Source organism: Bufo gargarizans, chromosome 1 (genome assembly GCF_014858855.1).
Source record: "Bufo gargarizans isolate SCDJY-AF-19 chromosome 1, ASM1485885v1, whole genome shotgun sequence".
NCBI lineage: Eukaryota > Metazoa > Chordata > Amphibia > Anura > Bufonidae > Bufo > Bufo gargarizans.
Window position 1 is genome coordinate 726,487,736 of NC_058080.1, and position 24,939 is coordinate 726,512,674.

General features: G+C 42.0%; 1 protein-coding gene across 1 annotated transcript in view; it reads right to left on the reverse strand.

Moving 5' to 3' along the window:
* The window catches only part of DCC (DCC netrin 1 receptor), a 494,023-nt gene that overhangs the window by 99,503 nt on the left and 369,581 nt on the right, over nucleotides 1-24,939 (reverse strand). The window contains exon 14 of the mRNA XM_044283460.1: nucleotides 22,104-22,298. Coding sequence (XP_044139395.1) covers nucleotides 22,104-22,298 — 195 coding nt within the window. The remainder of the gene's footprint in view (nucleotides 1-22,103; nucleotides 22,299-24,939) is intronic.

Below are 24,939 nucleotides of genomic sequence, written 5' to 3' on the forward strand. Positions count from 1 at the left end.
ATATAGTTGGTCCCTCTATCTAGCTGTGGTATCTCAGCAGAACTGCTGCACAATACAAATGCACTATAATATACCTTCTATATTAGAAGGTATAATATATGTAGATCACACCCCTCAATATATATATTTTTTTTAAGAAACAAGTATATCACACCAGTTGCAATTATTATTTCCAATAGCGTTGGTCTATCTAGCTGCGGTATCTCAGCAGAACCGCACACAACTGCTGCAATACAAATGCACTATAATATACTTTCTATGTTAGAAAGTATATTATAAGTATATCACATGTCACACCTATCGATAGCACACCAATATCAGCCCTTAAAAGGACTTTTGTGGCCCTATTAGCTAGCATTTCGTGTCCCTAACATTCTGTCCCTGCTCCACACAGCAACCTATCCCTACATTGGCAAAAAAACAGAATGTAAAATGGCTGCTAGATCGGATTTATTTATAGAGGAGGGGGTATGTCCATGTCCTAAAACGTCTCAATTGGCGTCATGTCCCACCTGATGGATGTGTCATGGGTCAAAGTTCGGCACAATGCAATAGAATATGGCGCCGGTGGACATCAACATATGTTCGCATGTTCGGCGAACGAGCAAAGTTCGTCACAAAACGACCGTCGGGTAAACAGCAAGGCCGTCTCTATCTGTTAGTATCTGAGCTAACATGGATATAAGGAATGCAGCGGAGTGGGGATATCTGTGACCAAGTTAGATTGTGAAAGGACCATGAAGTATGGTTATGTAACATTGGCCGCCTTGAAGAAATAATTTTTCAAGTCAAGCATAAAACTGGAAATTTTAGAAGCAAATCCAGTGGTCCAGGGTAATGAGGAAAGGGAGGATGAGAGCTGCAGTTTTATTACTTTTGTCATAAGCTTAGGGATGGTGGAACGTGGTGCAAGAAAACATTATGACTTAGAAATAATATCTGGTGGAGTTGGACTCCTAATTTCCATGATGCAACAGAAAAGTTCTTCCAAATATTTCATGCAAATCAGCCTCATATTGATTTATAAAATAGATTGACCTACTCTGTGTCTCTGTATATTGAGATTTAAGGGGGTTGTTCACCGTTTAGGGAGTTTGAGCACACCCCTCGCTCCCCTGATCAGACCTGCAAAGGGAAGCATATTTTCTTGCTCTTGCTCTCCACCATCGGTTCCCGACTCCCTTGATGCCCGACCGCCACAGCCAGTGAACATCCACTTTGTCACCTCTGCAACCAGTGACTGGCCTAAGCCATGACCTGCCCACTTTCACACATTACATGAATGATTGACAAGATGCACTGCATTATGTCAAAGGCGGATGTTGACTTGGGATACCTGAGCGAGGCAGTGGCAGTGAAGGAGCCAGGGCATAGCGGCGGGGAATGGGTAAACATGCTTCCCTTAGTAGCTCTGGCCAGACGGGGAGGGGTGTGCTCAACAAAAAAACCCAGAGAACAACCCCTTTAAGAACTGTCTCATATGACCTGAAGTACAGAAAGAAAAAGAGGCAATGATGAGTTTATGAAGGTCACATTTATGTGAATCCTGATTTTCTGGTTCAGAACCAAGTGATAATGACCATCATCCTGCCTCAGTTATGCTTTGTTGAAGAGCACCATAATTACTACTAATCCCTCCGGTGGCCAGTAGACCCAGAATACCTTGCGTCTTATTGCTTCATCCAGTTCTGAAGGGTTTTAATTCTGAAGACCTTCCTGGGAGATTACTGAATAATTGATTATTTCATTGTGCATATCATTAATTAAGACCCTGCCAAATGAGTGACTGAACAATATGAACTTGATGTGGAGAGTCTCCCCGTCCTCGTCGGAGGTGATATTCATTTACTACATTTGTTTTGATAAAAGATAATTGGCCTTTAGTAAATCGCACTTCTTTTCTGTTTTTTCTTTCTTACAGACTCGAGAATCGCTTCAATTGTAAAGAGGCAATCAACGTGAGCAAACGATTCATCTATTTTAATTTTCAAGTGGAATGCGCTTATCCTTTCACCAAGCCATCAAAGTGCCTGCTGCTCAGATCTCTCCCCACTTGTAGCCTTTGTCTACTCAAGACGTACTATCACAGACCTCATTAACCCCTTCTGCCCAGTGCTGTAAATGTACGCTACTGGAAGCTGATAGCTAGCACCCAGCATAATATATTAATGGCTCTATGATCAAACGAATCGTTGCGATTAAAAAGCCACCACCCCATGGGTGAAAACCTCTAATCCTAGCTGTGGAACCCTTGAGATGAAGCAACCACCTTGGTGATGACTCATTTTAATGGCTAATGCCGGTCTTAAAAAGGACTTGTTCTTGCATTTCCCATGTAATAACAATTCTGGAGCATCTATTCTTATAGCTCTGTTCTGTGCCATCCCTCTATTGTCCCTGCTAGAAGTCGATGAATGAATTTCCAGCCATCTGCAATCAAGGTCCATTTGGGTTTCCAGTTAGGGGTGTGACCCTGGCAGCTGGCAGCACTGATTGGATAGTTTCATACTCAGCATGGACCCTCCCCTCATCTGGTAACACGCAGATGAACCTTTACTGCAGATTGCCGGCAATTTATTCATAAATTTCTAATAGGAATGGCACAACATAGTCATAAGAATACATTTTTATTAAATGGGGAATGCAAGTAGTTACTAAAGAACAGACATGTCAGGAGAGGTGATAGATTCCCTTTAAGGGGTCCTACTATAAGGTCATACCTGAGGCGGAACAAAGTTTTCTGCACAGTCTACAAAAAAATTTCATTTTAAATGAACTACACTCTTAAAACTTCCAAAAATAAAAAATAAAAAAGTTATGGTAGTCCTGAAAGCCAAAGATGTTCTAGTCTGATAGGCCAAAATTAACAGTTTTTTTATAGGTTTGAATGGGTTGTCCAAGGTTTTTATCTTGATGGCCGATCATTTCTTTGAAAAGATTGTGGCACTTCGGTGAAAGCTGAAGCCTCTTTCTAGGCCACGTGACATCCATTTTTTCGGTCACATAGTATAGTTGCAGCTCGGTCCCATTCAATTTAATGGAGCTTAGCTACAATACCAAGCACAGCCACTATCCAATGGACAGCAGTGTGCTTGATAAGCTGCAAGGAGGCCGCAACACTCACCAGACTGCCCTCAAACACCTAATCGGTGGGGATGCCAGGTGTCCGACCCCTGCCAATCTGATATTGATGACCAATTGTGAGGATAGATCATCAGCAGTGGCGTAGCTATATGGAATGCAGCCGTCAGCCCCCCCGGAGAGACGGAGTAAAGCCTGAGTGATTTACAATACCGGCTGCGGGCGTCTAAGTAAGTTCACATAGGGTGGGGGTGGTCCCGCTCCCGTCTGGCAGAGTTGTACGGGCCGCTGAACGTGGAGGAGGTAAAGCTGCGTGCCGCGCGCTGGAGTGAATGAGGTGGGGCGGCGCTGGCGTGGTCTCTCTACAGTGTTCAAGGTGCCCAGCTGCTCCCTTATCCTCTCTGCTGGTGGGTACCAGGCCAGCCTCTGTACTGCTGTGCATACTGCAGGGCTAGCTGTGGGTGGGCACAGACCAGGTGATCGGTGCCCACCTCAGGGGATAGGAGCTGGTGCCTGGCAGTTGATCCTCCTGATCTGGAAGCAGGCTGGCGCCTTTGCTGATGGGTGGCTGGCATGCCAGTCCTCAGTGCCCAGGCTTCAGAGCTGAGGACCCCCCCTCAGTACGGGGTGACCTGAATCTGGCAGCAGGCTGGTGGCTGTGTTTATTGGCATGGTAGGGCACTGGTACGGCAGGCATTACCCACCTGCTGAGCTGATCGTTTGGCACACTCAGCTGTGAATGGGCAGCACCATTGTCGCGTACCGGCAGGACAGGTAGTGGATCCTCTGGACCAGAGAGGCGATGGCGCGGGTTGTACTAAAGGACCGGTTCTAAGCAGTTACTGGTCTTCATCAGAGCCCGCCGCAAAGCGGGATGGATTTGCTGCGGCGGTAACTACCAGGTCGTGTCCCCTAGTAACAACTCGACCTCTCTGGCAGCTGATAAGGCGTGGTACACAGGGAGAAGGCAAGAGCGTAGTCGGACGTAGCAGAGGTCAGAGCAGGCGGCAAGGTTCAAAGGCGAGTAGACGGTAGCAACGGGTTCGGCAACAGGCAAGGCAAACTAACACAGTAAGGAATGCTTTCTCTGATTCACAAGGCACAAATATCCGGCAGAAAGCTGTGGGAGGAGAAGGTATAAATGGGCAGTGCACAGGTGCAGCCTAATTAAGTCAGCACTGCCTCTCACAAACCTTAACCCTTAATAACCCCTTTGGACCAGGCACCAATCACTGGTGCACTGGCCCTTTGAATCTAAGAGTCCCGGCGCGCGCGCGCCCTAGAGAGCAAGGACGCACACGCCGAGACGCTGGAGTGCTGCCTGGGGGCATACGCTCTGAGCGCTCCGAGGCCAGCAGGGGACCCGGAGCGCTCAGCGTAACAACCATCTCCTGGGGGCAGAGGGTCTTATGCTCATGCTCTTATGATGGGCAGAGAAGGGTTAATACCATACTAGTTCTGTCCTCTTCATGCTTGTGCCAGTGCTGATGGGCATGAGCTGTGATTATCTTGGCTGCAGAGCTGACATGTTTACAGCTGTACTGATGGGATATAGTGCATAGATTTATGCCCTCCCTTGACTGCAGAGCTGACTCTCCCTCTCCATGCCTGTGCCTATATTGATGGGAATGATAGTATATAGCCCTCTCTTGGCTACGGAGCTGACACTCTCCCTCTCTGTGCTTGTGCCTGTATTGATGGGAATCATAGTATACCGTATAGCCCTCCCTTGGCTGCAGAGATGACACTCTCCCTCTCTGTGATTGTGTCTATATTGATGGGTATGATAGTATATAGCCCTCCCTTGGCTGCAGAGCTGACTCTCCCTCTCTGTGCCTGTGTCTATATTGATGGGTATGATAGTATATAGATGGAATCCTTATTATTATTATTATTATTGTTATTATTATTATTATGCACTTATTGGATTAAAATTTATTTTCTCGGTGAGATTTTAGTTCTGCAATTGGGCATGGTAGGCTTGCAGGGGTCTGGTGGTGTTAGGAAACGGTAATGAGGGTAGGGGGGCCCAAACTGAACTCTTGCACCAGGGCCCATGAGTCTTTAGCTACGCCCCTGGTCATCAGTATTAAACATTCAGAAAACCCCTTTAGTTAGAGAGTTGGTGTTATTGTATCCACGAGAACAAGAAGAAGCATTAGGGGACGTTAGGGTTTGGCTTGATTGACAGATCCCTCCCTATTTGTGTATAGGGAGGGACTTTTGAAATATCTGTCGTGCATGTGGATGAGCTGCAATACCAGACACACCCTATGGACAAAAGTGGTGCTGTTTCTGGAGAAAAGGCACAAAAATAGTGAGCATTATGGTAAACCAGCAGCCAAAAAGTAAAAAAAAATGTATAATAGTATTTATTCCCCTTCCCCCCCCCCCCCCAATAATATTTCTTAACATATTCAGATTAGAAGGGTCATGACCATTCTCTCTCTTTTTGCAAATTAATTTCCTGGGAGCATTTGGAAATCCAGTTTGCCATCAGTCTGTTAACTGCGGCGTATACTTGTAAAAACAGATAAGTTCATGCATAAACAATGCTTTGGGGTTCTTTTCTCTAATACACATTGTTTTTGTTCTTGTCTTGTTAAATTGTAAGAGATGTACGACTTGTTTTCTATAGAGCCGGCGCAGCATACATTAACTACAATGAAACATCATTTTTCACAATGGAAACCTAAGCCGAAGCTAAAAAGCCTAATCATGAAAAGCAGAGTCTGATAAATTAGCCTTGGGGGAAAAAAATAAAATTAAATATCTGGAGAAATACAAAAAGCGCATTAAAAGAAAGCAATTCAGAGAAGGCAGCATTCTTATAATTACACGTAGTGTAACACTGTTAAGGGAATCTTAAATCCATTTTTGTTAAAAAATTAGTTGATCAAACTTTTTTATGCTGTTAAGACCCCCAGTGATTGGCTGTAATCTGTCAAATAATTCAGCAGCAGGTGCTCAATTTCCCTGCAGCACCTCCGCAGGAGAAACTAAGTATTACACAATTCCCATTTAGATCATATGACTTTGTTTTTAATTTAAGGATGTGATGGGTCCAGGGGTTGACTGGCCATAGACCCTACAAGAAAATTTCATGTTGGGTCGATGCCTAGGAGGCTGCCCAAGCCCTCCTCATGGCCGCCGGCAAAGAAGCATAATGATCAGATTCTTGCAATCTTAATTATTGCTAGGCGCATCAGGTACTTATGTACCTGGCAGACGGACGGTGATACAATTGAATATTATGGCGGGGGAGGCAGTATTTGGTGTTGCACTGTGGTACTTGGTTCTTCTGGGGCTGTATTTTGTGCTTTATTACTGGCCTCTCCTACAACATGAGGCCACTTTTATTTTTTTTCCAAGGCCACATTAAGTTCCCAATCTGCCCCTGGTTGGCGTCTCTAGAGAGAAAATGACTTATGACTGCTCTCTGCTCAGCTTAATTGATGAAGGTCCCAAACAAGGAGTCTCCCTGCCTCCTACTAACTTGAAAAGCCCAAATTTATTAGCAATCCCTAATACCGAAAAAATACCAAAGAGTCAGCAGTTTGTTGCCCTCTCATTAAGAGGTTCCAGAGTTTTACACTCCTTAGGAGGAATCAGACCATGCCTAAAGGCATTTTACACAGGCCGATTGACTGAACATTTGAACATCCGTTGGCTCATCATATCTATTATGCACCTCGAATGCACATCTCTCTGGGATGCAATGCTGACATAATGTACACTACATTGGGAATTAATGATCATACTAGCAATCGGTTGTCCTTCACACAGTTTCCATTGATCGGTGTGAAGGCTCTTAAAAAGATTACTGATTGACTTGTATTCTCAGTATTATCACTGCTTATTATGACTCTACATAGGACCATCAGCAAGGATTAGTTACTAAGGAGAAACATCAGGTTCCTCATATTACAAACCACAATACTGGCATGAAAAGGAGTAGCTACAGTGAGGGTAGAGCAGTCTCGTGGGACCTGGTGCCTGAGGAGGCCCACCCACATAAGAAGACACCAGTATTATAAATGACATATGGTAGGTGGGGGCTCTGTTATGTATTTTGCATTGGGGACGAGAAGCCTCAGGTTACCCCATTATAGTCATGACTACAGATGATCAAATCGATTTTGAAATTTGACTTGAATTTTTCCACAAATTCTGATTCGTTAGAAGGAAGGAAATCACAGCACTTTCAATTCACGTTGAAATTATTCAGACCCCAGTTGAATCAAATTGCACCAGAATTGAATTTTAAAAAGGTTATCCGTTAAATAATATCGATGACCTATCCTCTGGATAGATAATCAATAGCAGATTGGTTGGGGTTCAACATTCGAGACCCCCACCAATCAGCTGTTAGAAGAGGACGGTTCACAGTGAGCGCCACAGTCCCTTCCTAGGCCATGTGTCTTCACTGTACATCGATCACTCGGCCTAGTTGCAGCCCAGTACAATTGAAGTAAATGGGGCTGAGCTGCAATACCAAGCACAGTGCTTATAGAATGTAATGGCACTGTGGTTGGTAAGCAGCTAGGTGCCTGCGGCTCTCACTAGAGCTCCAATGAGTGCGGCACCTCCTGGAAACAGCTGATCGGCAGGGGTGGCGGGACTCGGGACCCCGCCAATGTGATAATGATGACCTATCCTGAGGATAGGTCATCATTATCCATTCCTGGATAACCCATTTAAGAAATCAAGTCATTACCTTTCTCTAGATGATGCATGGAATAGCCTTCCTGCAGAAGTGGTAGCTGAAAATACAGTGAATGAGTTTAACCATGCATGGGATAGGCATAAGGCCATCCTTCATATAAGATAGGGCCAGGGGCTATTTATAGTATTAGGTATATTGGGCAGACTAGATGGGCCAAATGGTTCTTATCTGCCGACACATTCTATGTTTCTATGTTTCTAGAAGTTAGTCCCAGGGAGTCTGGACAACTATATGCTGAATTTTTGTTTCTAGTAAGTCATTTGCATGCATTGCCAAGTTCCATGATCCTTTGGTTGATACATTAAGTCCATTTTAATCTTATTGAAAGATTCTGTCTCCAATATTTATAGTCTAATCAAACCTTGGTTACTCCTGCTTATACCTACGCCATGACCACACATTTCATTCTGTCCTTGTCTGCACGAACAACAACAAATCTTCAGTTCCATTTTTGCTACTACCAGCAATGAGCAGAATAAATGGAAACACAATCTCACTTTTTTTTTTAATTAAGCCAAATAATCAACAGCAATGAGATATGAAGAGCATAAACTAAGTCTTGGTTCACCTTATTCCAAGTTGGCCATTAAATAATGTAGGAATAAAGAATATCATTATTTGGCCTTGATAAGGGCAATGCGCCTCTGAAGACTTTAATTTATTATTAGCAGCCGGCTGGAATGAATATGTTTCATATCTGCCTACAGCATGAAATCTAATGTACATAGAGGGAGGACTGCAGAAACATAAGATGAATTACTCCGTAATTACTTCACTAACTTCCATAGAAAGGAGAGTCAAACAGGAAAAGTTTCTGGTGAAAGGGCAATGAAAAATAAGTTCTATATGTTACATGAGCTACAATTTTTTTTAATTTCAGCTAGGATATATCCAAAAGTCATGCTCTAGATCGGTAACAAATTCAGGGCACCATATGTCAGAGCCTAAAGGGGTTGACTTGATGCTTTACTACTTCCACAGTAAATAGGTAAGAGGATAACTCTCTAAGTCCAGTAGTCAGACCTACCTAGGCTGGAAGAAGTTCGGAGGTGACGGAAGTGTAGATGGAAATTAGGGAGCCTTAAAACAATGGACCCATTCCAATGTCAAAAAAAGAATTTGATTAGGGGAAAAGTAGTGTCTGATACCGGTAGAAGAAGTCAACTCATTCAGTAATGGCCTATTCTTCAACCCAACTAACCAAGATCTGAAGCTGTGCAGCACCAAGATTAATTCGGAAGATTTTCTTGAATTGCACAGTCAGCAAAGAGCATTGTTACTCAACCCCTCCAAACAAACTACCCCCTACTCCAAAAAATGACAAAGTACTCTGAAGATGATACCCATTTAGGTACATGTACAGTGGATATAAAAAGTCTACACCCCCTTGTTAAAATGTTAAAAGGTTTCTGTGATGTAAAAAAATGAGACAAAGAGAAATCATTTCAGAACTTTTCCACCTTTAATGTGACCTATAAACCGTACAACTCAATTGAAAAACGAACTGAAATCTTTTAGGTAGAAGGCCGAAAAAATATAAAAATAAAATAATCTGGTTGCACACCCTTAAACTAATACTTTGTTGAAGCACCTTTTGATTTTATTACAGCACTCAGTCTTTTTGGGTATGAGTCTATCAGCATGGCACATTTTGACTTGGCAAAATTTGCCCACTCTTCTTTGCAAAAACACTCCAAATCTGTCAGATTGCGAGGGCATCTCCTGTGCACAGCCCTCTTCAGATCACCCCACAGATTTTTTATCGGATTCAGGTCTGGGATCTGGCTGGGCAATTCCAAAACTTTAATCTTCTTCTGGTGAAGCCATTCCTTTGTTGATTTGCATGTGTGCTTTAGGTCATTGTAATGCTGAAAGATGAAGTTCCTCTTCATGTTCAGCTTTCTAGCAGAAGCCTGAAGGTTTTGTGCCAATATTGACTGGTATTTGGAACTGTTCATAATTCCCTCTAGCTTAACTTAGGCCCCAGTTCCAGCTGAAGAAAAGAAGGCCCCAAAGCATGATGCTGCCACCACCATGCTTCACTGTGGGGATGGTGTTCTTTTGGTGATGTGCAGTGTTGTTTTTGGGCCAAACATATCTTTTGGAATTATAGCGAAAAAGTTCAACCTTGGTTTCATCAGATCATAACACCTTTTCCCAAATGCTTTTGAGAGACTTCAGATGTGTTTTTGCAAAATGTAGCCTGGCTTGAATGTTTTTCTTCGTAGGAAAAGGCTTTCGTCTTGCCACTCTACCCCATAGCCCAGACATATGAAGAATACAGGAGATTGTTGTCACATGTACCACACAGCCAGTACTTGGCAGATATTCCTGCAGCTCCTTTAATGTTGCTGTAGGCCTCTTGGTAGCCTCCCAGACCAGTTTTCTTCTCGTCTTTTTGCCAATTTTGGAGGGACGTCCAGTTCTTGGTAATGTCACTGTTGTGCCATATTTTCTCCACTTGATGATGACTATCTTCACTGTGTTCCATGGTACATCTAATGCCTTTAGTTCCCTTCTCCTGACTGATACCTTTTAACAATGAGATCCCTCTGATGCTTTGGAAGCTCTCTGTGGACCATGGCTTTTGCTGTGGGATGCGACTAAGAAACTTTCAGGAAAGACCAACTAGAGCAGCTGAACTTTATTTGGGGTTAATCAGAGGCACCTTAAATGATGGCAGGTGTATGCGGACTCCTATTTAACATGATTTTGAATATGATTGCTTAATTCTGAACACACCTACATCCCCAGTTATAAGAGGGTGTGCACTCCACCTAAAAGATTTCAGTTTGTTTTTCAATTGAGTTGTACAGTTTATAGGTTACATTAAAGGTGGAAAAAGTTCGGAAATTATTTATCTTTGTCTCATTTTTTTACAGCACAGAAACCTGACATTTTAACAGAGGTGTGTAGACTTTTTATATCCACTGTCTAACAAGTCAAGAAGCTAGGCCATAAGGAACTCAAAGGTCCTTCTGCAATATAGGAGGACAGCAGTAATCAAATGGCACAAGTTGGTTGACGTACCATGGTCTAGATTTTGTAAAAAGCATAATATTGGTTCATGTATATGGTGGTCCTTATAGGCCCATACTAAAGGCACTTCTGGGGTGGATTTCAACATTATATAACATAAGATGTGGTCTTCTACAACTGGTTTTCTTGCAGACTCATACCGCAGAAGGCCTTAAGGCATCTGCACATCATAGATAGGTAATAAGGCCGAGTGTAGAATGACACATTGTAATCAACAGGTAACCCTATAGCTGTTAATACAAACCAAGGAGACATAAAAGACTAAAAACACAGCGGGGTCCCAATAAACATCAGTACTTTGTATTTAGCAACAAGAATTCATGAACGATTTTATTTCTTATGACAGTGTCGCGCTCATTCTATGTCAGTCCTCACTCCTAACCATAGCACAGACAGAAACACAATGAGCTTTTTCACGATTCGCTGGAGACATTTTGCTTTAATACGGACTGGAAAATTGACTTGGGACTTGGGTTGTAAAAATACTGCTCTGGCCCTTATCCATTACCGTGTTGACCCAGACCTCCCAGGAATTTGAACTGACTCCCCGTTCGGTCATACGGGAAAGATTATAGCCTTTGGCTATTCCTGTTTTTCAGCGAGTCGTGTTTAATCATCGTTCTTTTCTTTCTAGACTCTCTAACATGTTAACACAGAAACAATGGAAGCAGAAGAATCCTTAGGGGGAAGTGAACATGAACACCTTCTTCTTCTACATTTATGTTTTATCCGAAATTGCTTCATGTTTCCAGGAGCACATTTAGTCAACCTATGATGCAAAAGGTATACAAGTAGAGAATTGCTGTAGGAGAACTTAAGGTCTACTCCAATATATAAAGGAGTAGGACTAATTAGAATTAACCAGGCACATTGCCTAGTAGGGTTGATCTTGCCGATTAAAACGATACCTGTGTTGTGACAATCAGTTGAGGCATTCCTAGGAAAAAATACCTTTTTTTTAAACGCAAATGAGGGGTTCTGCACGATGAGGGGCGTGGCCTAGCCAGTCACTGCACCTCAGCTTCTCAGCTTTCCAGTGCTGGCCACGCCCCCTCAGTGCACTGAAGCCTTCAACAGCATAAGTAAAAGCTTTTTTTCTCAGGAACACTGCAACAGATTTTCACAAGGAAAATATCATTTTACTCAGCAGGATCAGCTTTATGCCTGGTTTACTATAACTGATCCTGCTGATGGGTGCCCTTTAATCATTGTATTATGACTAGGTCTTAAACTTTGGAATACACTTTTTAATTCCATTTCTCATTATTTTTTAAAAGGAACCTGTCACATTTATAAATCAAATCTGAGCATCATGCAGGAGGAGCTGAACAGTTTGATATATAGTTTTCTGGGTGCAGATACAGTAGACCGTATAATTTATTACTATAAACCTCTGTACTTTCTATGCTTAGTAGTCCAGTGGGCAGACTTTCTCAGTGATTGGCGGCTTTCTCTGTATTAAGCAGAACCACCCACTGAGCATCTAAGCATAAAAAACATAAGCTTAAATGAATAATATACTAAATAGTTATAATAACTATATTCCTGCAAAAATACAACTCCCAGCATGCCCTAATATCTGTAGGCTGTCGAGGCATGCTGGGAGTTGTAGTTTTGCAGCAGCTGGAGGGCTACAGGTTGGGATCCCTGGTACATACCAATCTGCTCAGCTCCTCCTGCTCTTTAACAATCTGCTTGCAGACTAAGTTGCTTTTTGACTGTGATAAGTTCCCTTTAAGGTCTTGTTAGTGAATGAACTAGCGAAATGGGCGCCGTTCTGCGGTAACGATATACTGGATAGAGGTGTGTATTTCCAGTGCCTGGTTTCAGTGCTGGAGCTTCTGAAAACAGCTGATGAGTGTCTGACCATCAGAATAGGCCATCAATAAGTAAGTCCTGTAAAATCCCTTTAAATCGCTCCATATATATATATATAGAGAGGCCACATGCACAACTTGTCATCCTCCATGCACTTCTTATATTCAACTCCGTCACACAAATACCTTGCAAAAGTCCAAGACACCGGAGATTCTTGTAAAATTCCAAAGTTATTTGTCTCATCAATAAAAAATGCAACGTTTTGGCCAAACAGGTCCTTTGTCAAGCTTTAGCCCCGGCTTAATTAAGGCCCTGTATGGCCAAAACGTTGTCTTTTTATACTTTACGTGGCTCAGACATTTTCCAACTTCAAACTCGGCCTTAAATCACATAAATTGATACATTCCAATTTTGTTTCTTTAAAGACTTCAATTTACACTCAGAAGTTACTTAAAAGGCCACAGAGACAAGAAATATAGCAGAACATCACCCTTCTTCACCTCTGGCAATGAATAAAAGGCTGGCTCATTCTTAACCAAAGGGAAGAAAGCTCTCAAGACCCCGGCACAGTGAAGAGAAAGAGCGCGAGATGATTGCATTTAGTATTTCATTATTGCTTAAGGTCAAGGTATAATGGGGAAAATCACAGGAATCTTGGCCTTGTTAGCGATTTTGAACATTTTTGTGATAGTTTGTGTTGCTGAGCACTGATTATGCAGTATAAAAAAATAAAATGAATCAAATTAAACATAACTGCAGCCTCTATCCTGTTTGAAATTGTCTGGCTTTGATGCCTGTAAATACCAAAATTTCAGCATCACCTTAATTGGGTGAAATAATTCTTCTCCTTGGCAACATTTGTCCAAAAACATGCAGCCACCTTGTGAACCTGAAAATTCTTCTGTATTTGCTCATCACAGCCATGCTAGTGGCTTTCCACTTTTTAAAGGGGTTGTCTAGGTTTGCATTCTTAGTTGAAAGAGGGAGAGTCCCCTGTCCAGAATCTGCATTTTCTAGACAGAGTCAAGATTAGCTGCAAAGAACATCTTGCTCTCTGGAAGACCAAAAGTGTCTGTGCAATACTCAGATTGATTTCAATGGAGAATGTGTAATACTTTGTTTCTCCAGTGGAGGTGCTGCAGGAAAAATGATCACTTAGGTTTCCACACAGATTACAGCTGAGCTTGGTCAGTCCCAAAACCAGGACAACCTTATCATCAGGGAATTACGCGTAGATACATTACAAACCCATTTCAGAAAAAATGCCATTTAAATCGTGTTTTTGAGAGTTAAAGATACTGCAGCAATTGGTGAACTTAAACGGGGTATATCAGAATTTTACTATTGATGGCCTATCCTCAGGATTGGCCATCAATATCTTATTGTCAGGGGTCTGACTCTCTGCATCTCCCGCAGATCAGCTCATCTGGGATTGCTCCCATGCCGAAAGTTGGTGCTGGGACTACACTGCTCCATCCATTGTGTAGTGGACGGAACTGGTTGAAGTGAATACTGCAGTAACCAGCTACATCCACCACACAATGGTTTTGGCACCAACTTCCGGCGCTACCCCACATCTGATTGGTGGGTGTGTGGGGTGTTGCACCCTCCACCACTGATTAGATATTGATAGACTTTTCCGAGGACAGGCTATCAATAGTAATATCCTGGAACACCCCTTTAAAGTGTACACTGAAAAATAAAGTATAACATGTACAATGCATTTTGGTTTGTAGCATTTATAGCAGTTTTAGAAATTTTTTGGGGGCTGTACCATTTTATTTTTTTCAAAATGCAGCATGCTCTGAATACAGTGTTTTTCTAGAAATTTTCTTAAATTACATTATGAGACACAAAACATGGCCATAAAGTAAATACACTAAAAACACCATAAATAGCTTGTTACTTGTAGAAACAAAAACATTTTAGAATGTGTTTTTTTGTATTTTAATAACACTAGGAAATAAGACTTTGTGAAGGAAACCGTACAATGCTTTTTTCCACTAGTGCCTGAAGGGTTGTTCATGTACTAAGCATTTCAAAGTCTATATTGCTTTAGGAGAAGGAGTATGGCAGTGGACCTTATGCTTTGGGGTCACCTACATTTCTGAAAGTCAAAAAGTCTAGACCCCCTCGTTAAATAAGTAAATAACCGTTGGGGCTACTTCTTAGGATGTTTCAGCCCTTGAGCTCTAAATCACTACAGTACTGTCACTTATTCTGCCAGATAAAAAATTATAATACAGCCGTTACCGACCTCACTGATAATCCTCCGCTACTGTTTTGACATTGCTCCAGTCTCCACCGAAATTTACTTCTTAGCTTGACACACAGGAATTGACTTAAAGTGCTCCCTCAGTGAATAACTGGCTACAGTGGTGTCCACCTCAGCTAAAAGTTGATAGAGCAGTCATTCCAAGGTATTTCCTGTGTGTCAAACCGGGAACAGGAAGTGGAGAGAAACAGCAACAGAGCAGCATTGGAATGCCACCAGCAGGAAATCGTGAAGTGAGTGATGATGTTCTGACCATTTTAAAATATATTCATCTACTTGGAAAACTCCTTTAAAGACAAAAAAAAAGTTTGAATTGAAACTTCCCGATTATATGTGTAGCACCTAGGGTTACTACAATCTTTACATAGTTTACATTGTTATGTATTGTGTATTGTATACCAGAAAGGAAAAGATGACAAAGGTTGGCAAGGAACAGGGCTAACCACCCTTGTCCAGAGACAGAAAGGAGAGGAAGAAACCCACAGAGCTCCTGCTCCTGATACAGATTCTCCAGAGAGAACCAAATCTATTCTTCTCAAGTAAATTCTTGAGACTCCAGGCAGCGGCCTGAACTTCTACCTTCAGCATTGAAGACACTGCAACGAGGTGTGGGGTTACAGCCAAGCCACCTATCACCAGACTACCACTAGGTCATTGCCACCTAAGTGCTGAATTGCCTCCAACCAACCTGCCTCCAGTGAGGTAGAGAGCATTTGCACTTGTATTTACTTAAAGTTCTACTTTGTACCTAGTAAAAGAGACTTTGTAACTCTGGCTTCCTTCTTCAGTACTACACTTCCATTACACCGAATCTCCAGGGATTCACCATGACACACTTCAACAGGGCCACTACTACTCCCATCCGTTGTATCACAAGACATTGTAAGACTGATATATAGATGAATGCAACCTACAAAGCATTGTACTCTAGAACAGGATGATAATAGATAAGGGATAATGCCTTCTATTTTCTTTGTGTCTCTTGAAAACTCATCACATTGATAATGACCAGAGAATCTATTGCTCCTCTAACAAATGATAACAGGGGTTCATCAAATAAAAATGATCAGAATCTCAGGCAATGAGCAGTTGTCATCTTCTCCCCATGACCGTTTTTAATACGCCGGATGCTGAATGCAGCTTGGGACCACAACAGCAGAAATAAGGCATTATGGATGCAAGGAGCATTACACTCCGAGCAGTTCCCTCCGTCCGGCCACCAGGCATGGTTTATCGGGTTTGGTTTATTACACCCATATTGCAAAGAAATTCAACCTGCAATGCAGGAACGTAAAATGATAAAAATGCCATTGTGCTTTTTTATCACCTCCATGATGGAGCACATCTTTTTTTCTGCTTTATAACTTTTTTCTGTGACATTGTTTAGAACTATTTTAAATCAGACACTAAGGAATGAAACTTTGCAAAGTTTCCAGACTTTTGTCTTCAAGATCTATGGAGCTGTGTATAATATTGCGAGAGTGAGGCTAGAGAGCTTATAACATACTGGAGCTACTTGGTGAATTAAAGGGGAAATTGAGCAAAATCATTAGATGATCGGAACTGAAGGCATCTGCTGGGGTCCCAATCATAGGGTTGAGAATGCCCAAAATGAAGGTCGATAGAAAACCAATTCATAGGAGGATTGTTTTTACAGAGCAGTGCTGAAGGCTGTGTCTGCTTCATGAATTGTAACCTCTGAATTTTAGAATTCTGAAATGGCCCGGGGAAAAAAACTAAAAGTGGCCCTATGTTGTAGGTGGGTTCAAACTGACAGAAGACAGGCCAAAACAAGAAGGCAGGAACAACCGAAATAGGCAGGACCTTCAATACTGTAGTGCAGAATACCACCCCAGCACAACCAAATACCACAGGACGGCACACAATACTGTCGCCCTCATCACAGTATTTAAAAGGGGTTGTCCGGGTTCAGAGCTGAACCCGGACATACCCATAATTTCCCCCAGGCAGCCCCCCCCCCTGACATGAGCATCAGAGCAGTTCATGCTCCGATGCTCTCCCTTGCCCTGCGCAGGATCACGCAGGGCAAGGGCTCTTTTATTTACTATAACACACTGCCGGGTGGAGACTTCCGCCCAGCAGTGTGTTCAGTGATGTCACCAGCTCTGATGGACGAGCTTTAGTGCTGCCCTATCCGTTTTACAAGCTAGGGCAGCGCTGAAGCCCGCCCATCAGTGCCGGTGACATCACAGGGCTCACTGCTGGGCGGAAGCCTCCACCTGGCAGCTCGAAGGAGAGCCCGGTTCATCACTGGAACTCCACAAAATGCCTTTGCCCTGCGAGATTTAGCGCAGAGCAAAGGAGAGCATCGGAGGATGAACTGCTCCGATGCTCTTGTCAAGGGGGCTGCCTGGATAATATTCAGGGTATGTCCGGGTTCAGCTCTGAACCCGGACAACCCCTTTAACTGTATCACTATCATCAGGACAGTAATACAGTTGAGTTCAAGAGGGAACCTGAGGCCGTTGAGCATCAGATCATTATGTACCTGGCCTGCGGCCATCAAGAGGGCTTGAGTGGCCCCCTGGGCATCAGCCCACCAGGAAATTTCCCTGTAAGGTCTCAATTCGCCCCTGAATGTATCTACCATTTTTGTTACATATTGTATATGTTATTATATATATATATGTCAGTACATTAGCTTATGTACTAGTATGATCAGCAGCCCTGGGGTCCTGCAATGAACCCTGAACTGTAACTAGCTATAGCCTCAATTGCATCATAGGGAATCTCCTTGAAGCAATTGCATGGGGGTTCTATCTCAGTTTATTCCTTTTAATGAAACAATCAATGCTGAACACAGCATTCAAAGGGTTAATCTGCAGGGACCAGACTTCTCCACTGTTTGAGTGGGGTTGCAACTGTGTACTACAGCTGTTTTCCGGCTCCCGAAGGTTTTGGCACATGATGGACTAGCAAGATCAGCATGATGAGTATATTCATCCTGATGACAACTGTTGCCACTCAGGCTAATCATTCTCATGGTGTCCTCAATGAATTAGAGTAACAGTTAATTTATTTTGGCCCCTGGTAGGATTATATTTTAGGGGACCACCTTGTATCATCAATTCACTTTATTCTATGTCAGGCTGGGGTTTCTTTGACCTACTAGAGGAGATGTTTCAATCTATACAGAGCATGTGGTCTCCATTTATAATTACACTGTAATTTTGGTTGTTACATTGTACACACAGAACATATCATTGATATCTGATCTTCCCATAAGAAACAGACCCTAGTTGTAAATAATGACTCCAATATCACATGCAAATTGGTTTTTCTTCTACTCCAATTCCACTTACAGATGAGGTTGTCATCTACTCCAATATCACCTCCAAAAGGTATTGTCTTCTATTTCAATATCACCTCCAAATGGGGTTGTCTTCTACTTTAATATCACCTCCAAAAGGTATTGTCTTCTATTTCAATATCACCTACAAATGGGGTTGTCTTCTACTTTAATATCACCTCCAAATGGGGTTATCTTGATGGGTTCTTTGCCCAACTACAGAGAAATTTAGGGACAAATTTATTAAGACCAGCGTTTTAGATGCTGGTCTTAATAAAGCCCTATACCTGGTGGTGCAGGTTTCTCCATAACTATGGCACATCCAGCGGCAGTTGTCATACATTTACACCTTTTTCTATGCCTTCAACAGGCGCAGAAATTTATAAATGAAACAGGCCTGCCAGCCCGTCCCTTTCCCTGCCCAGGCCACCCCCACAACTTTAGAACTGGCGTGAGCAGGGAGAAATCGCAGATTGAGGCGCACCTAAAAGTTGAGCCACAATCTGGGCCTGAAATACACCTAATGTAGTCATATTTCAGTATAATAAATGACCCCCTTAATGTTTACCCTTTCAAGCTACATAGGGAACTGTTAAAACTTGGATTGCATAAGATCTAAATATCTAATTTTCTACCACTATAATTTCCTTTAATAAAATTCTAAAAACTAAAATGAGTCATTATTCTCACACTCTTGGGACAAAAGCTTTATTAGGGTCTGCTAACTAACCTCCAGTGAGGACCTACTCCACCATGCTGCCATACTGTTTGTGTGGCACACCCTATAGAACCTTGATACTTTGACATGTATCCATAGGTGCCTATATAGGCTTCCTATACCTTTGTAATTTCTTTCACTTCCTCATTAAAATGGAGTATATAAACACCAAGCTCATTTGGTACAACAGGGGGCTGACAACCCTTATAGTCTAGTCAAACATGGGTTCTTATTCTGCATGATTAAACTTTGATTTATCTTATTAAATTAAAGATATTATATGTAGACAGTTATTCTAGATATTTCCTTTCAGATAAAGGAATAAAACTTCATATTAACATTGACTGTCAAACCATCCTCCTTGCTGTCTCCAACCTATAAGGAAAGCATTAGTCGAACTAGACGTCATTGCAAACCCTTTGAGATTAAAAGCTGTCATACAACACTTTGCCCTGCTAAGTCAGATAATTGGATTCCATGATTGAAGACTTCCAAGAACTTTAGTGGCTGGACATAATACATTGAACTTAAGATGTGTGATTGACATGCTGCAGTGGCCCACATCATTTATTCCTTTCTGAGGGAAATGTACGCTTTTCCAAGCACAGTCAGCGTATTTTCCAAGTAGAATTCATTGTTAAAACCAAAAGGGCCTACAGTTCACTTAATTTACTACTGGGTGTTCTTAGTCTTGGAAGTGGGTAGATACCTAAAAAATAACTGGATCTATAAGTCCTTAAATCTTAGATGGTGCATAATGGTCATGAATGGACGGGATAAAATATATTTTTCTATTAAAGGTATTTTTTATAAAGGATGCCATAAAACACTAATTATGAATTGGTTGGTGGTTTCTCTAGGGACCTTCCGAATGGTCCAGTTTTAATTCTTGTGCTGGTTGAGGGAGTCACATGAAAATTATGGAAGCAGGGCCAGCTCTAGATTCTGGACTAAAACTGGCCCAATTATATGCAGATATCCTGAAACCATATGTTGGTAAGACCACTTTAAGATGACCTTGGGTGTTGGCACATAGACTTGCATAGTCTGAGTAACATATACATTTGTTTGATATGCTGAGATAAACTCTCCAAGCTCCCTTTCTCCTATAGCCATGATGCAGAGCTGCCATACATGTATTGGGATATCCCACTGGTCCCTCAACAGTAGATATGGGGGAAAAAGAGACAGGTATGTTCCTTTTGTTTTCAGAGCAGATACTGTAAGCTGTCTTTAACCAACAGAGGTTTACTCCTCTCTCCACATTGAGAACTCATGCTAAGTCAAACAATTATGAGGATGGGAAAGATCGAGGATTGCTGATTAGCAGAGAGTTATCTTAAATGCATGGCCAACTTAAGTTTCACAGTAATTCTGTGGTCCTAGCCCTATAATCATAATCAAGGATGAGTGGCATGTGCCAATAAGCCAAACTATTTAGGTTTTGAGTATTAGGGTAGAAAACTGTATATTTTGCTCTTTGAAGTAAAGTCTAGTTTGGACTCACATCTAATAGATGGGAATCCAATTTCTGGAACCTGAAACTATGTGAAGAACAAGGAGCCCGAATGCCCAACCAATCTGGTGAGAAAATGAACGGAGAGATAAATGACAGAATCAGCCAGGCCACTGCCAACTGTGGAACTACATGTATCAGACATCTATGGCACCCAACGTACTCTCGAGAGATGAGCAAATTGTTTCTAAAATTATGAATTAATATGCAAATTTTTCAAAAGGTTCCGTCCCTAACAAATCAGATGTTTGTGTGATTCAATTCTGGAGAATTGAAGAAAAAGCAAGAGTGGGAGACTTTTCCAGGCAATCGGAGCTCTATTTGGTTAGAATTTATTTGGTCTATAAATTTTTCATATCTAAAATAATATCCCTGTTTTGGAGCACCTACCTTGAGAAAGGCGACCCCTGAATCAGGTGTTGGGACCTGTCTCTATTCTGACTACATGCCCCTCGATCTAAATTATTTGTTTATATTGCTCACTTATTCCTGACGCGTTTCGCCAGTCACTGTGACTGGCTTATCAGGGACCAGTTTGGCAGCATGGCTGGTTTCAAGTGAGGGAAAAGGGCAATGGCTCTGTATGCTGTGGAACATGGTCTTTTATACATGTTCTGCTCTAGATTAAAAAAAAAAAAGAATATTCCTATAAGTAGTCAGTGGAAAGGGCAAAAATAGGATCCCTTGTGTTCAGCAACCCTGAGTCTCGTGCATCGCTGTCAAAGTAGACCCCAAAAAGAAGCCTCATCCAGGAGAACACCATTCATCAGAGTGGAAAACTGCCACAGAACAACTTTGCTAAGCACTACCCCTATGAGAAAGTGAACAAACATTCATAGATGAATGGGAACCATTTGAAGGACAGACAGTAAAGTAAATGCTCGTTTTTGGTAACAGATCTTACTGCCTGTGGAAACAGTTAAATGCCCCTGGCACCCACCACACTTTAAGACGTTCTTGTCATCCAGATGTAAGCTGTGCACTCCACAGAATTGCACACCTCTGGTTATTTGGGAAGACTGCAAAGTGTATCTAGAGAGAGATTACTACCATCATTGCTACTGCCTATACAAAGTTTTTGGGAAAAGCCTACTCTGTAATATACTTCAGAACCGTGCCCATTGCTGCTATATGTACTGCTAGTCCCATAATCTATTCAGTAAAGTGCGACTTTATTTATTCTAACCAAACGGGCCTGGACATTGACTTCACTATCACCCACTGTCCCTCCATCCACACCTGCTGTCCTGCAGCCTACCAACCTTCCTCAAGGCAGGAGACCCCAAAAAGTCTAGAGTGTGCCTCATTTGAAGAAAGGGTGCTCCTTCCATCACTGAATGGCCAAGGGAGCATGAGGATGAGGACTGTCACTGTGAGAGCTACTTCCCCCATCAATGCCATTACCACTACCACCCTCCACCTTTCACTCTTCCCCTGGGTTCACTGTAGGAATTGGTCCAGAATCGAATTTTGAGCAATTTCTTCATCTCATATCTCCCTATTTCAGACACTTATGACATTGCTTAATTTATTTCCATCAATTCCTTCTAATTTACTTTTATAGAGACTTGTTGAGCACAAACACATGTACCTTACTTGTATTTATTCACAGCCACTTACCTAAATTCTCAATAGAATAATAGCGCTGCTTGCTATCCACTCTCACAGTCTCGGCATAGGGGCTTCCGACACCGTAGCCAATTATATACCCTCGTACCACAATGTTAGGGTTTAGTGGTGGAGTCCAACTCATAATGATGCTGGTAGTCAGAGGCCTGACGTGAAGAGAACTGGGCTGGTCTGGCACTTGGGTTTCTACAAGTCAAACAGAAACAACATTAATATTCTACTGACTTTCTCATGGGAGCCTGCAGCCTGACTAATACAGTTTGATCATTGTGTGAATATGGAATGTTGTGTTATAAATAGATAATCTGGGCTCGGAGACCAGACGCCTTTAGTTTAATTTCGGTAAAGCAAGAATAAGAGATTTTTGTAGAAGTTTTAGAGAACATGAAATGAATAATACGACAAATCCAAAAACATAACATTATTTACTGGTAACAACTGTGAAGCCCATTCAGAAATGGCATTTCTCCCACAGCTCGTTCCACTGCTTTATATTTCAGAGGCTCCAAGAAATTTGTAAAACTCTCATTTTCGCAGTATAAGAAACACAATTTATACAGAATCTAGATATAAACTCCATAAAAAAAAAATGAGTCAGTTAATACATACATTACTTTATACAATTGATCAAGAGCTGAATTCACAATTCTGCTTGTTGTTACTGCTACAGTTTGTTGACAGACACCCCCGAACAGCTTAGCTGAGCTCCTGTAGAGCAATGGTCTCTGCTGCATTGCATTATGGGGCAGTTTTGATTGCACAGTACAGAAGTCCACATTTCCCAGAAAGCAAGTCAACCTGAGCTAGCTCTGTTCAGACACTGAAGAAGCTGCAGGACTTCAGCTCTGCATACTTTGGAAATGTCCTGTATATATGATTGGAGATTTCTTTTTAAAGGTTGCATAAAGACAACCAACCCCTTTTACAACTAAAGCTGGCCTGGTGATCAACTGATTGGTGCAGATCTGGGACCTGTCCATTAAATCCTACTGTTGGCTGTGCATAGCCAGATATTATCTACATGGGAAATGTGGAATTATGTGGTAGACATTCTCACGTATGCTATGTTGCACCATTACCGTTCCTTTTTTCCCATTCAAGCCAATGAATATTTTATTTGACTTTTTTATGCCTTTTATGCATTTTTCTCTACTACATCTAAAACAGTTGTTGGGCATTGATATTCTACAGAACCAAAGCATATCTTATTATGGCCAACTTGTCCTATGACAAATATCCAACTATGTCACAGGCAAGTTCATGAGCGTAACATCATAGCTTGCCTCATTGAGAGCGGAAGGGAAAAGCCAATGTTTTCGCATCATCAAAGCAACTTTTAACATAGTGGCAATGTATCATATAACGTATACGGTAAAACCATCATAAGATATAATGTATGAAGTATTCCCAAAAGAATGTGGTGCTTTTACTGAGATTAGGATGATCAAAATTTGTACATTTCAGGTTTATTTTTAGCTTGAGAGTCAAATGCATGTACTAACAGATGGTAATGAGCCACATAAAGAGCTAAAATGAAAAGAAAAATCCTATAATTGAAATGACCTAAATACAGTAAATGGTTAGGCTGGGTTATTTACTACTGACAGCAAAGCACAAACCAAACAGACAATTTAGAGTCATGCTCGGTCAAAAATTAACGGAACGGAAAATCTTGTGACACCGTATATCCACTGTGTCTTTTATTATCTCATTCTCATTGTAACATGTTCTAGTATGCAAATATGGAGGATTATACATGAAACGGCTTCTTAATATTGCCTTTTATTGTAGCTGTTGATGTTGGTGCCAAAGACAGCAAATAGTGCCTGGTACAAGGAATACAATGCTAATAATGTTACATTTTCCACATTTACCCATCATGCTAAGCAGGGGTGATATTGTCAATAAAATGTAATTCTTATGTGAAAACATCTGTCCTTATCCCAATGGCAGTGGATATGGATCCACTGTGTCAATCAACAGATTTGACTCTGGGATACTCCTAAGGGCATAATCCTGGCAGTCCCTTGGTTTTCACCCTTTAACCCCTATACAAGGATTTGGACTTCACCATCAGGCTGCTACCTCCTGGAGTAGTCTCTGTATGATTGACAGATGACCAACGAGGGTCAGAAACACTGGTGCAAAGCACTGAGGAATCAGGAAAAATTGTACTCGGGGACAAACCTTGGTCAGGGCAGGTGAAGTACATGTTATACGTTAAACAGTCTGAGGTCAAGGCAGGCTGTGAAGGGTCAGTACAGTGGTCAGGCGCAGGTGAGGCTGCAGAGGGTCTGAATCCAGTAAACAGACAGAAAGTCAGTACACGGGCAGACAACAGAGACAGCACACCTTTGTGGGAACTTAAGATAAGTAACCTATTGCTTAGGTAACCTCCTACAGAGGGAAGTTGCCTAAAGCTCCTCAAAGAAGCCAGTCATTGGTGGTGAAGATCAGAGTGTGCGTGTGTTCTTTAAGAACCAAAGTGAGTGTGCACACACCCTACAGGCAGGATATGAAGGGCGTTGAAGGCAAGAAGGACGCAGCCTGCATTGAGGGACAAGGCAAGCCTGGCAGCCATGAGCAGGGTATCAAATTCCAATGATATAATACTCAATCCCGCAGCACTGAGATGAATAGTAGATGGAGTACGTGGCCACCTTTGGCGCAATCGAGTGAAGCCTCTGAACATAAACCTACAGCCAATCAGACACTGTAGATTTATTAAGACTGTTGTTTCATATGCCAGTCTTAATCCAAGGAAATTGGAGTAAGGTGAGCCAGATTTAGGAAACAATATACACCTTTTAATAAATTTGGACTCAAT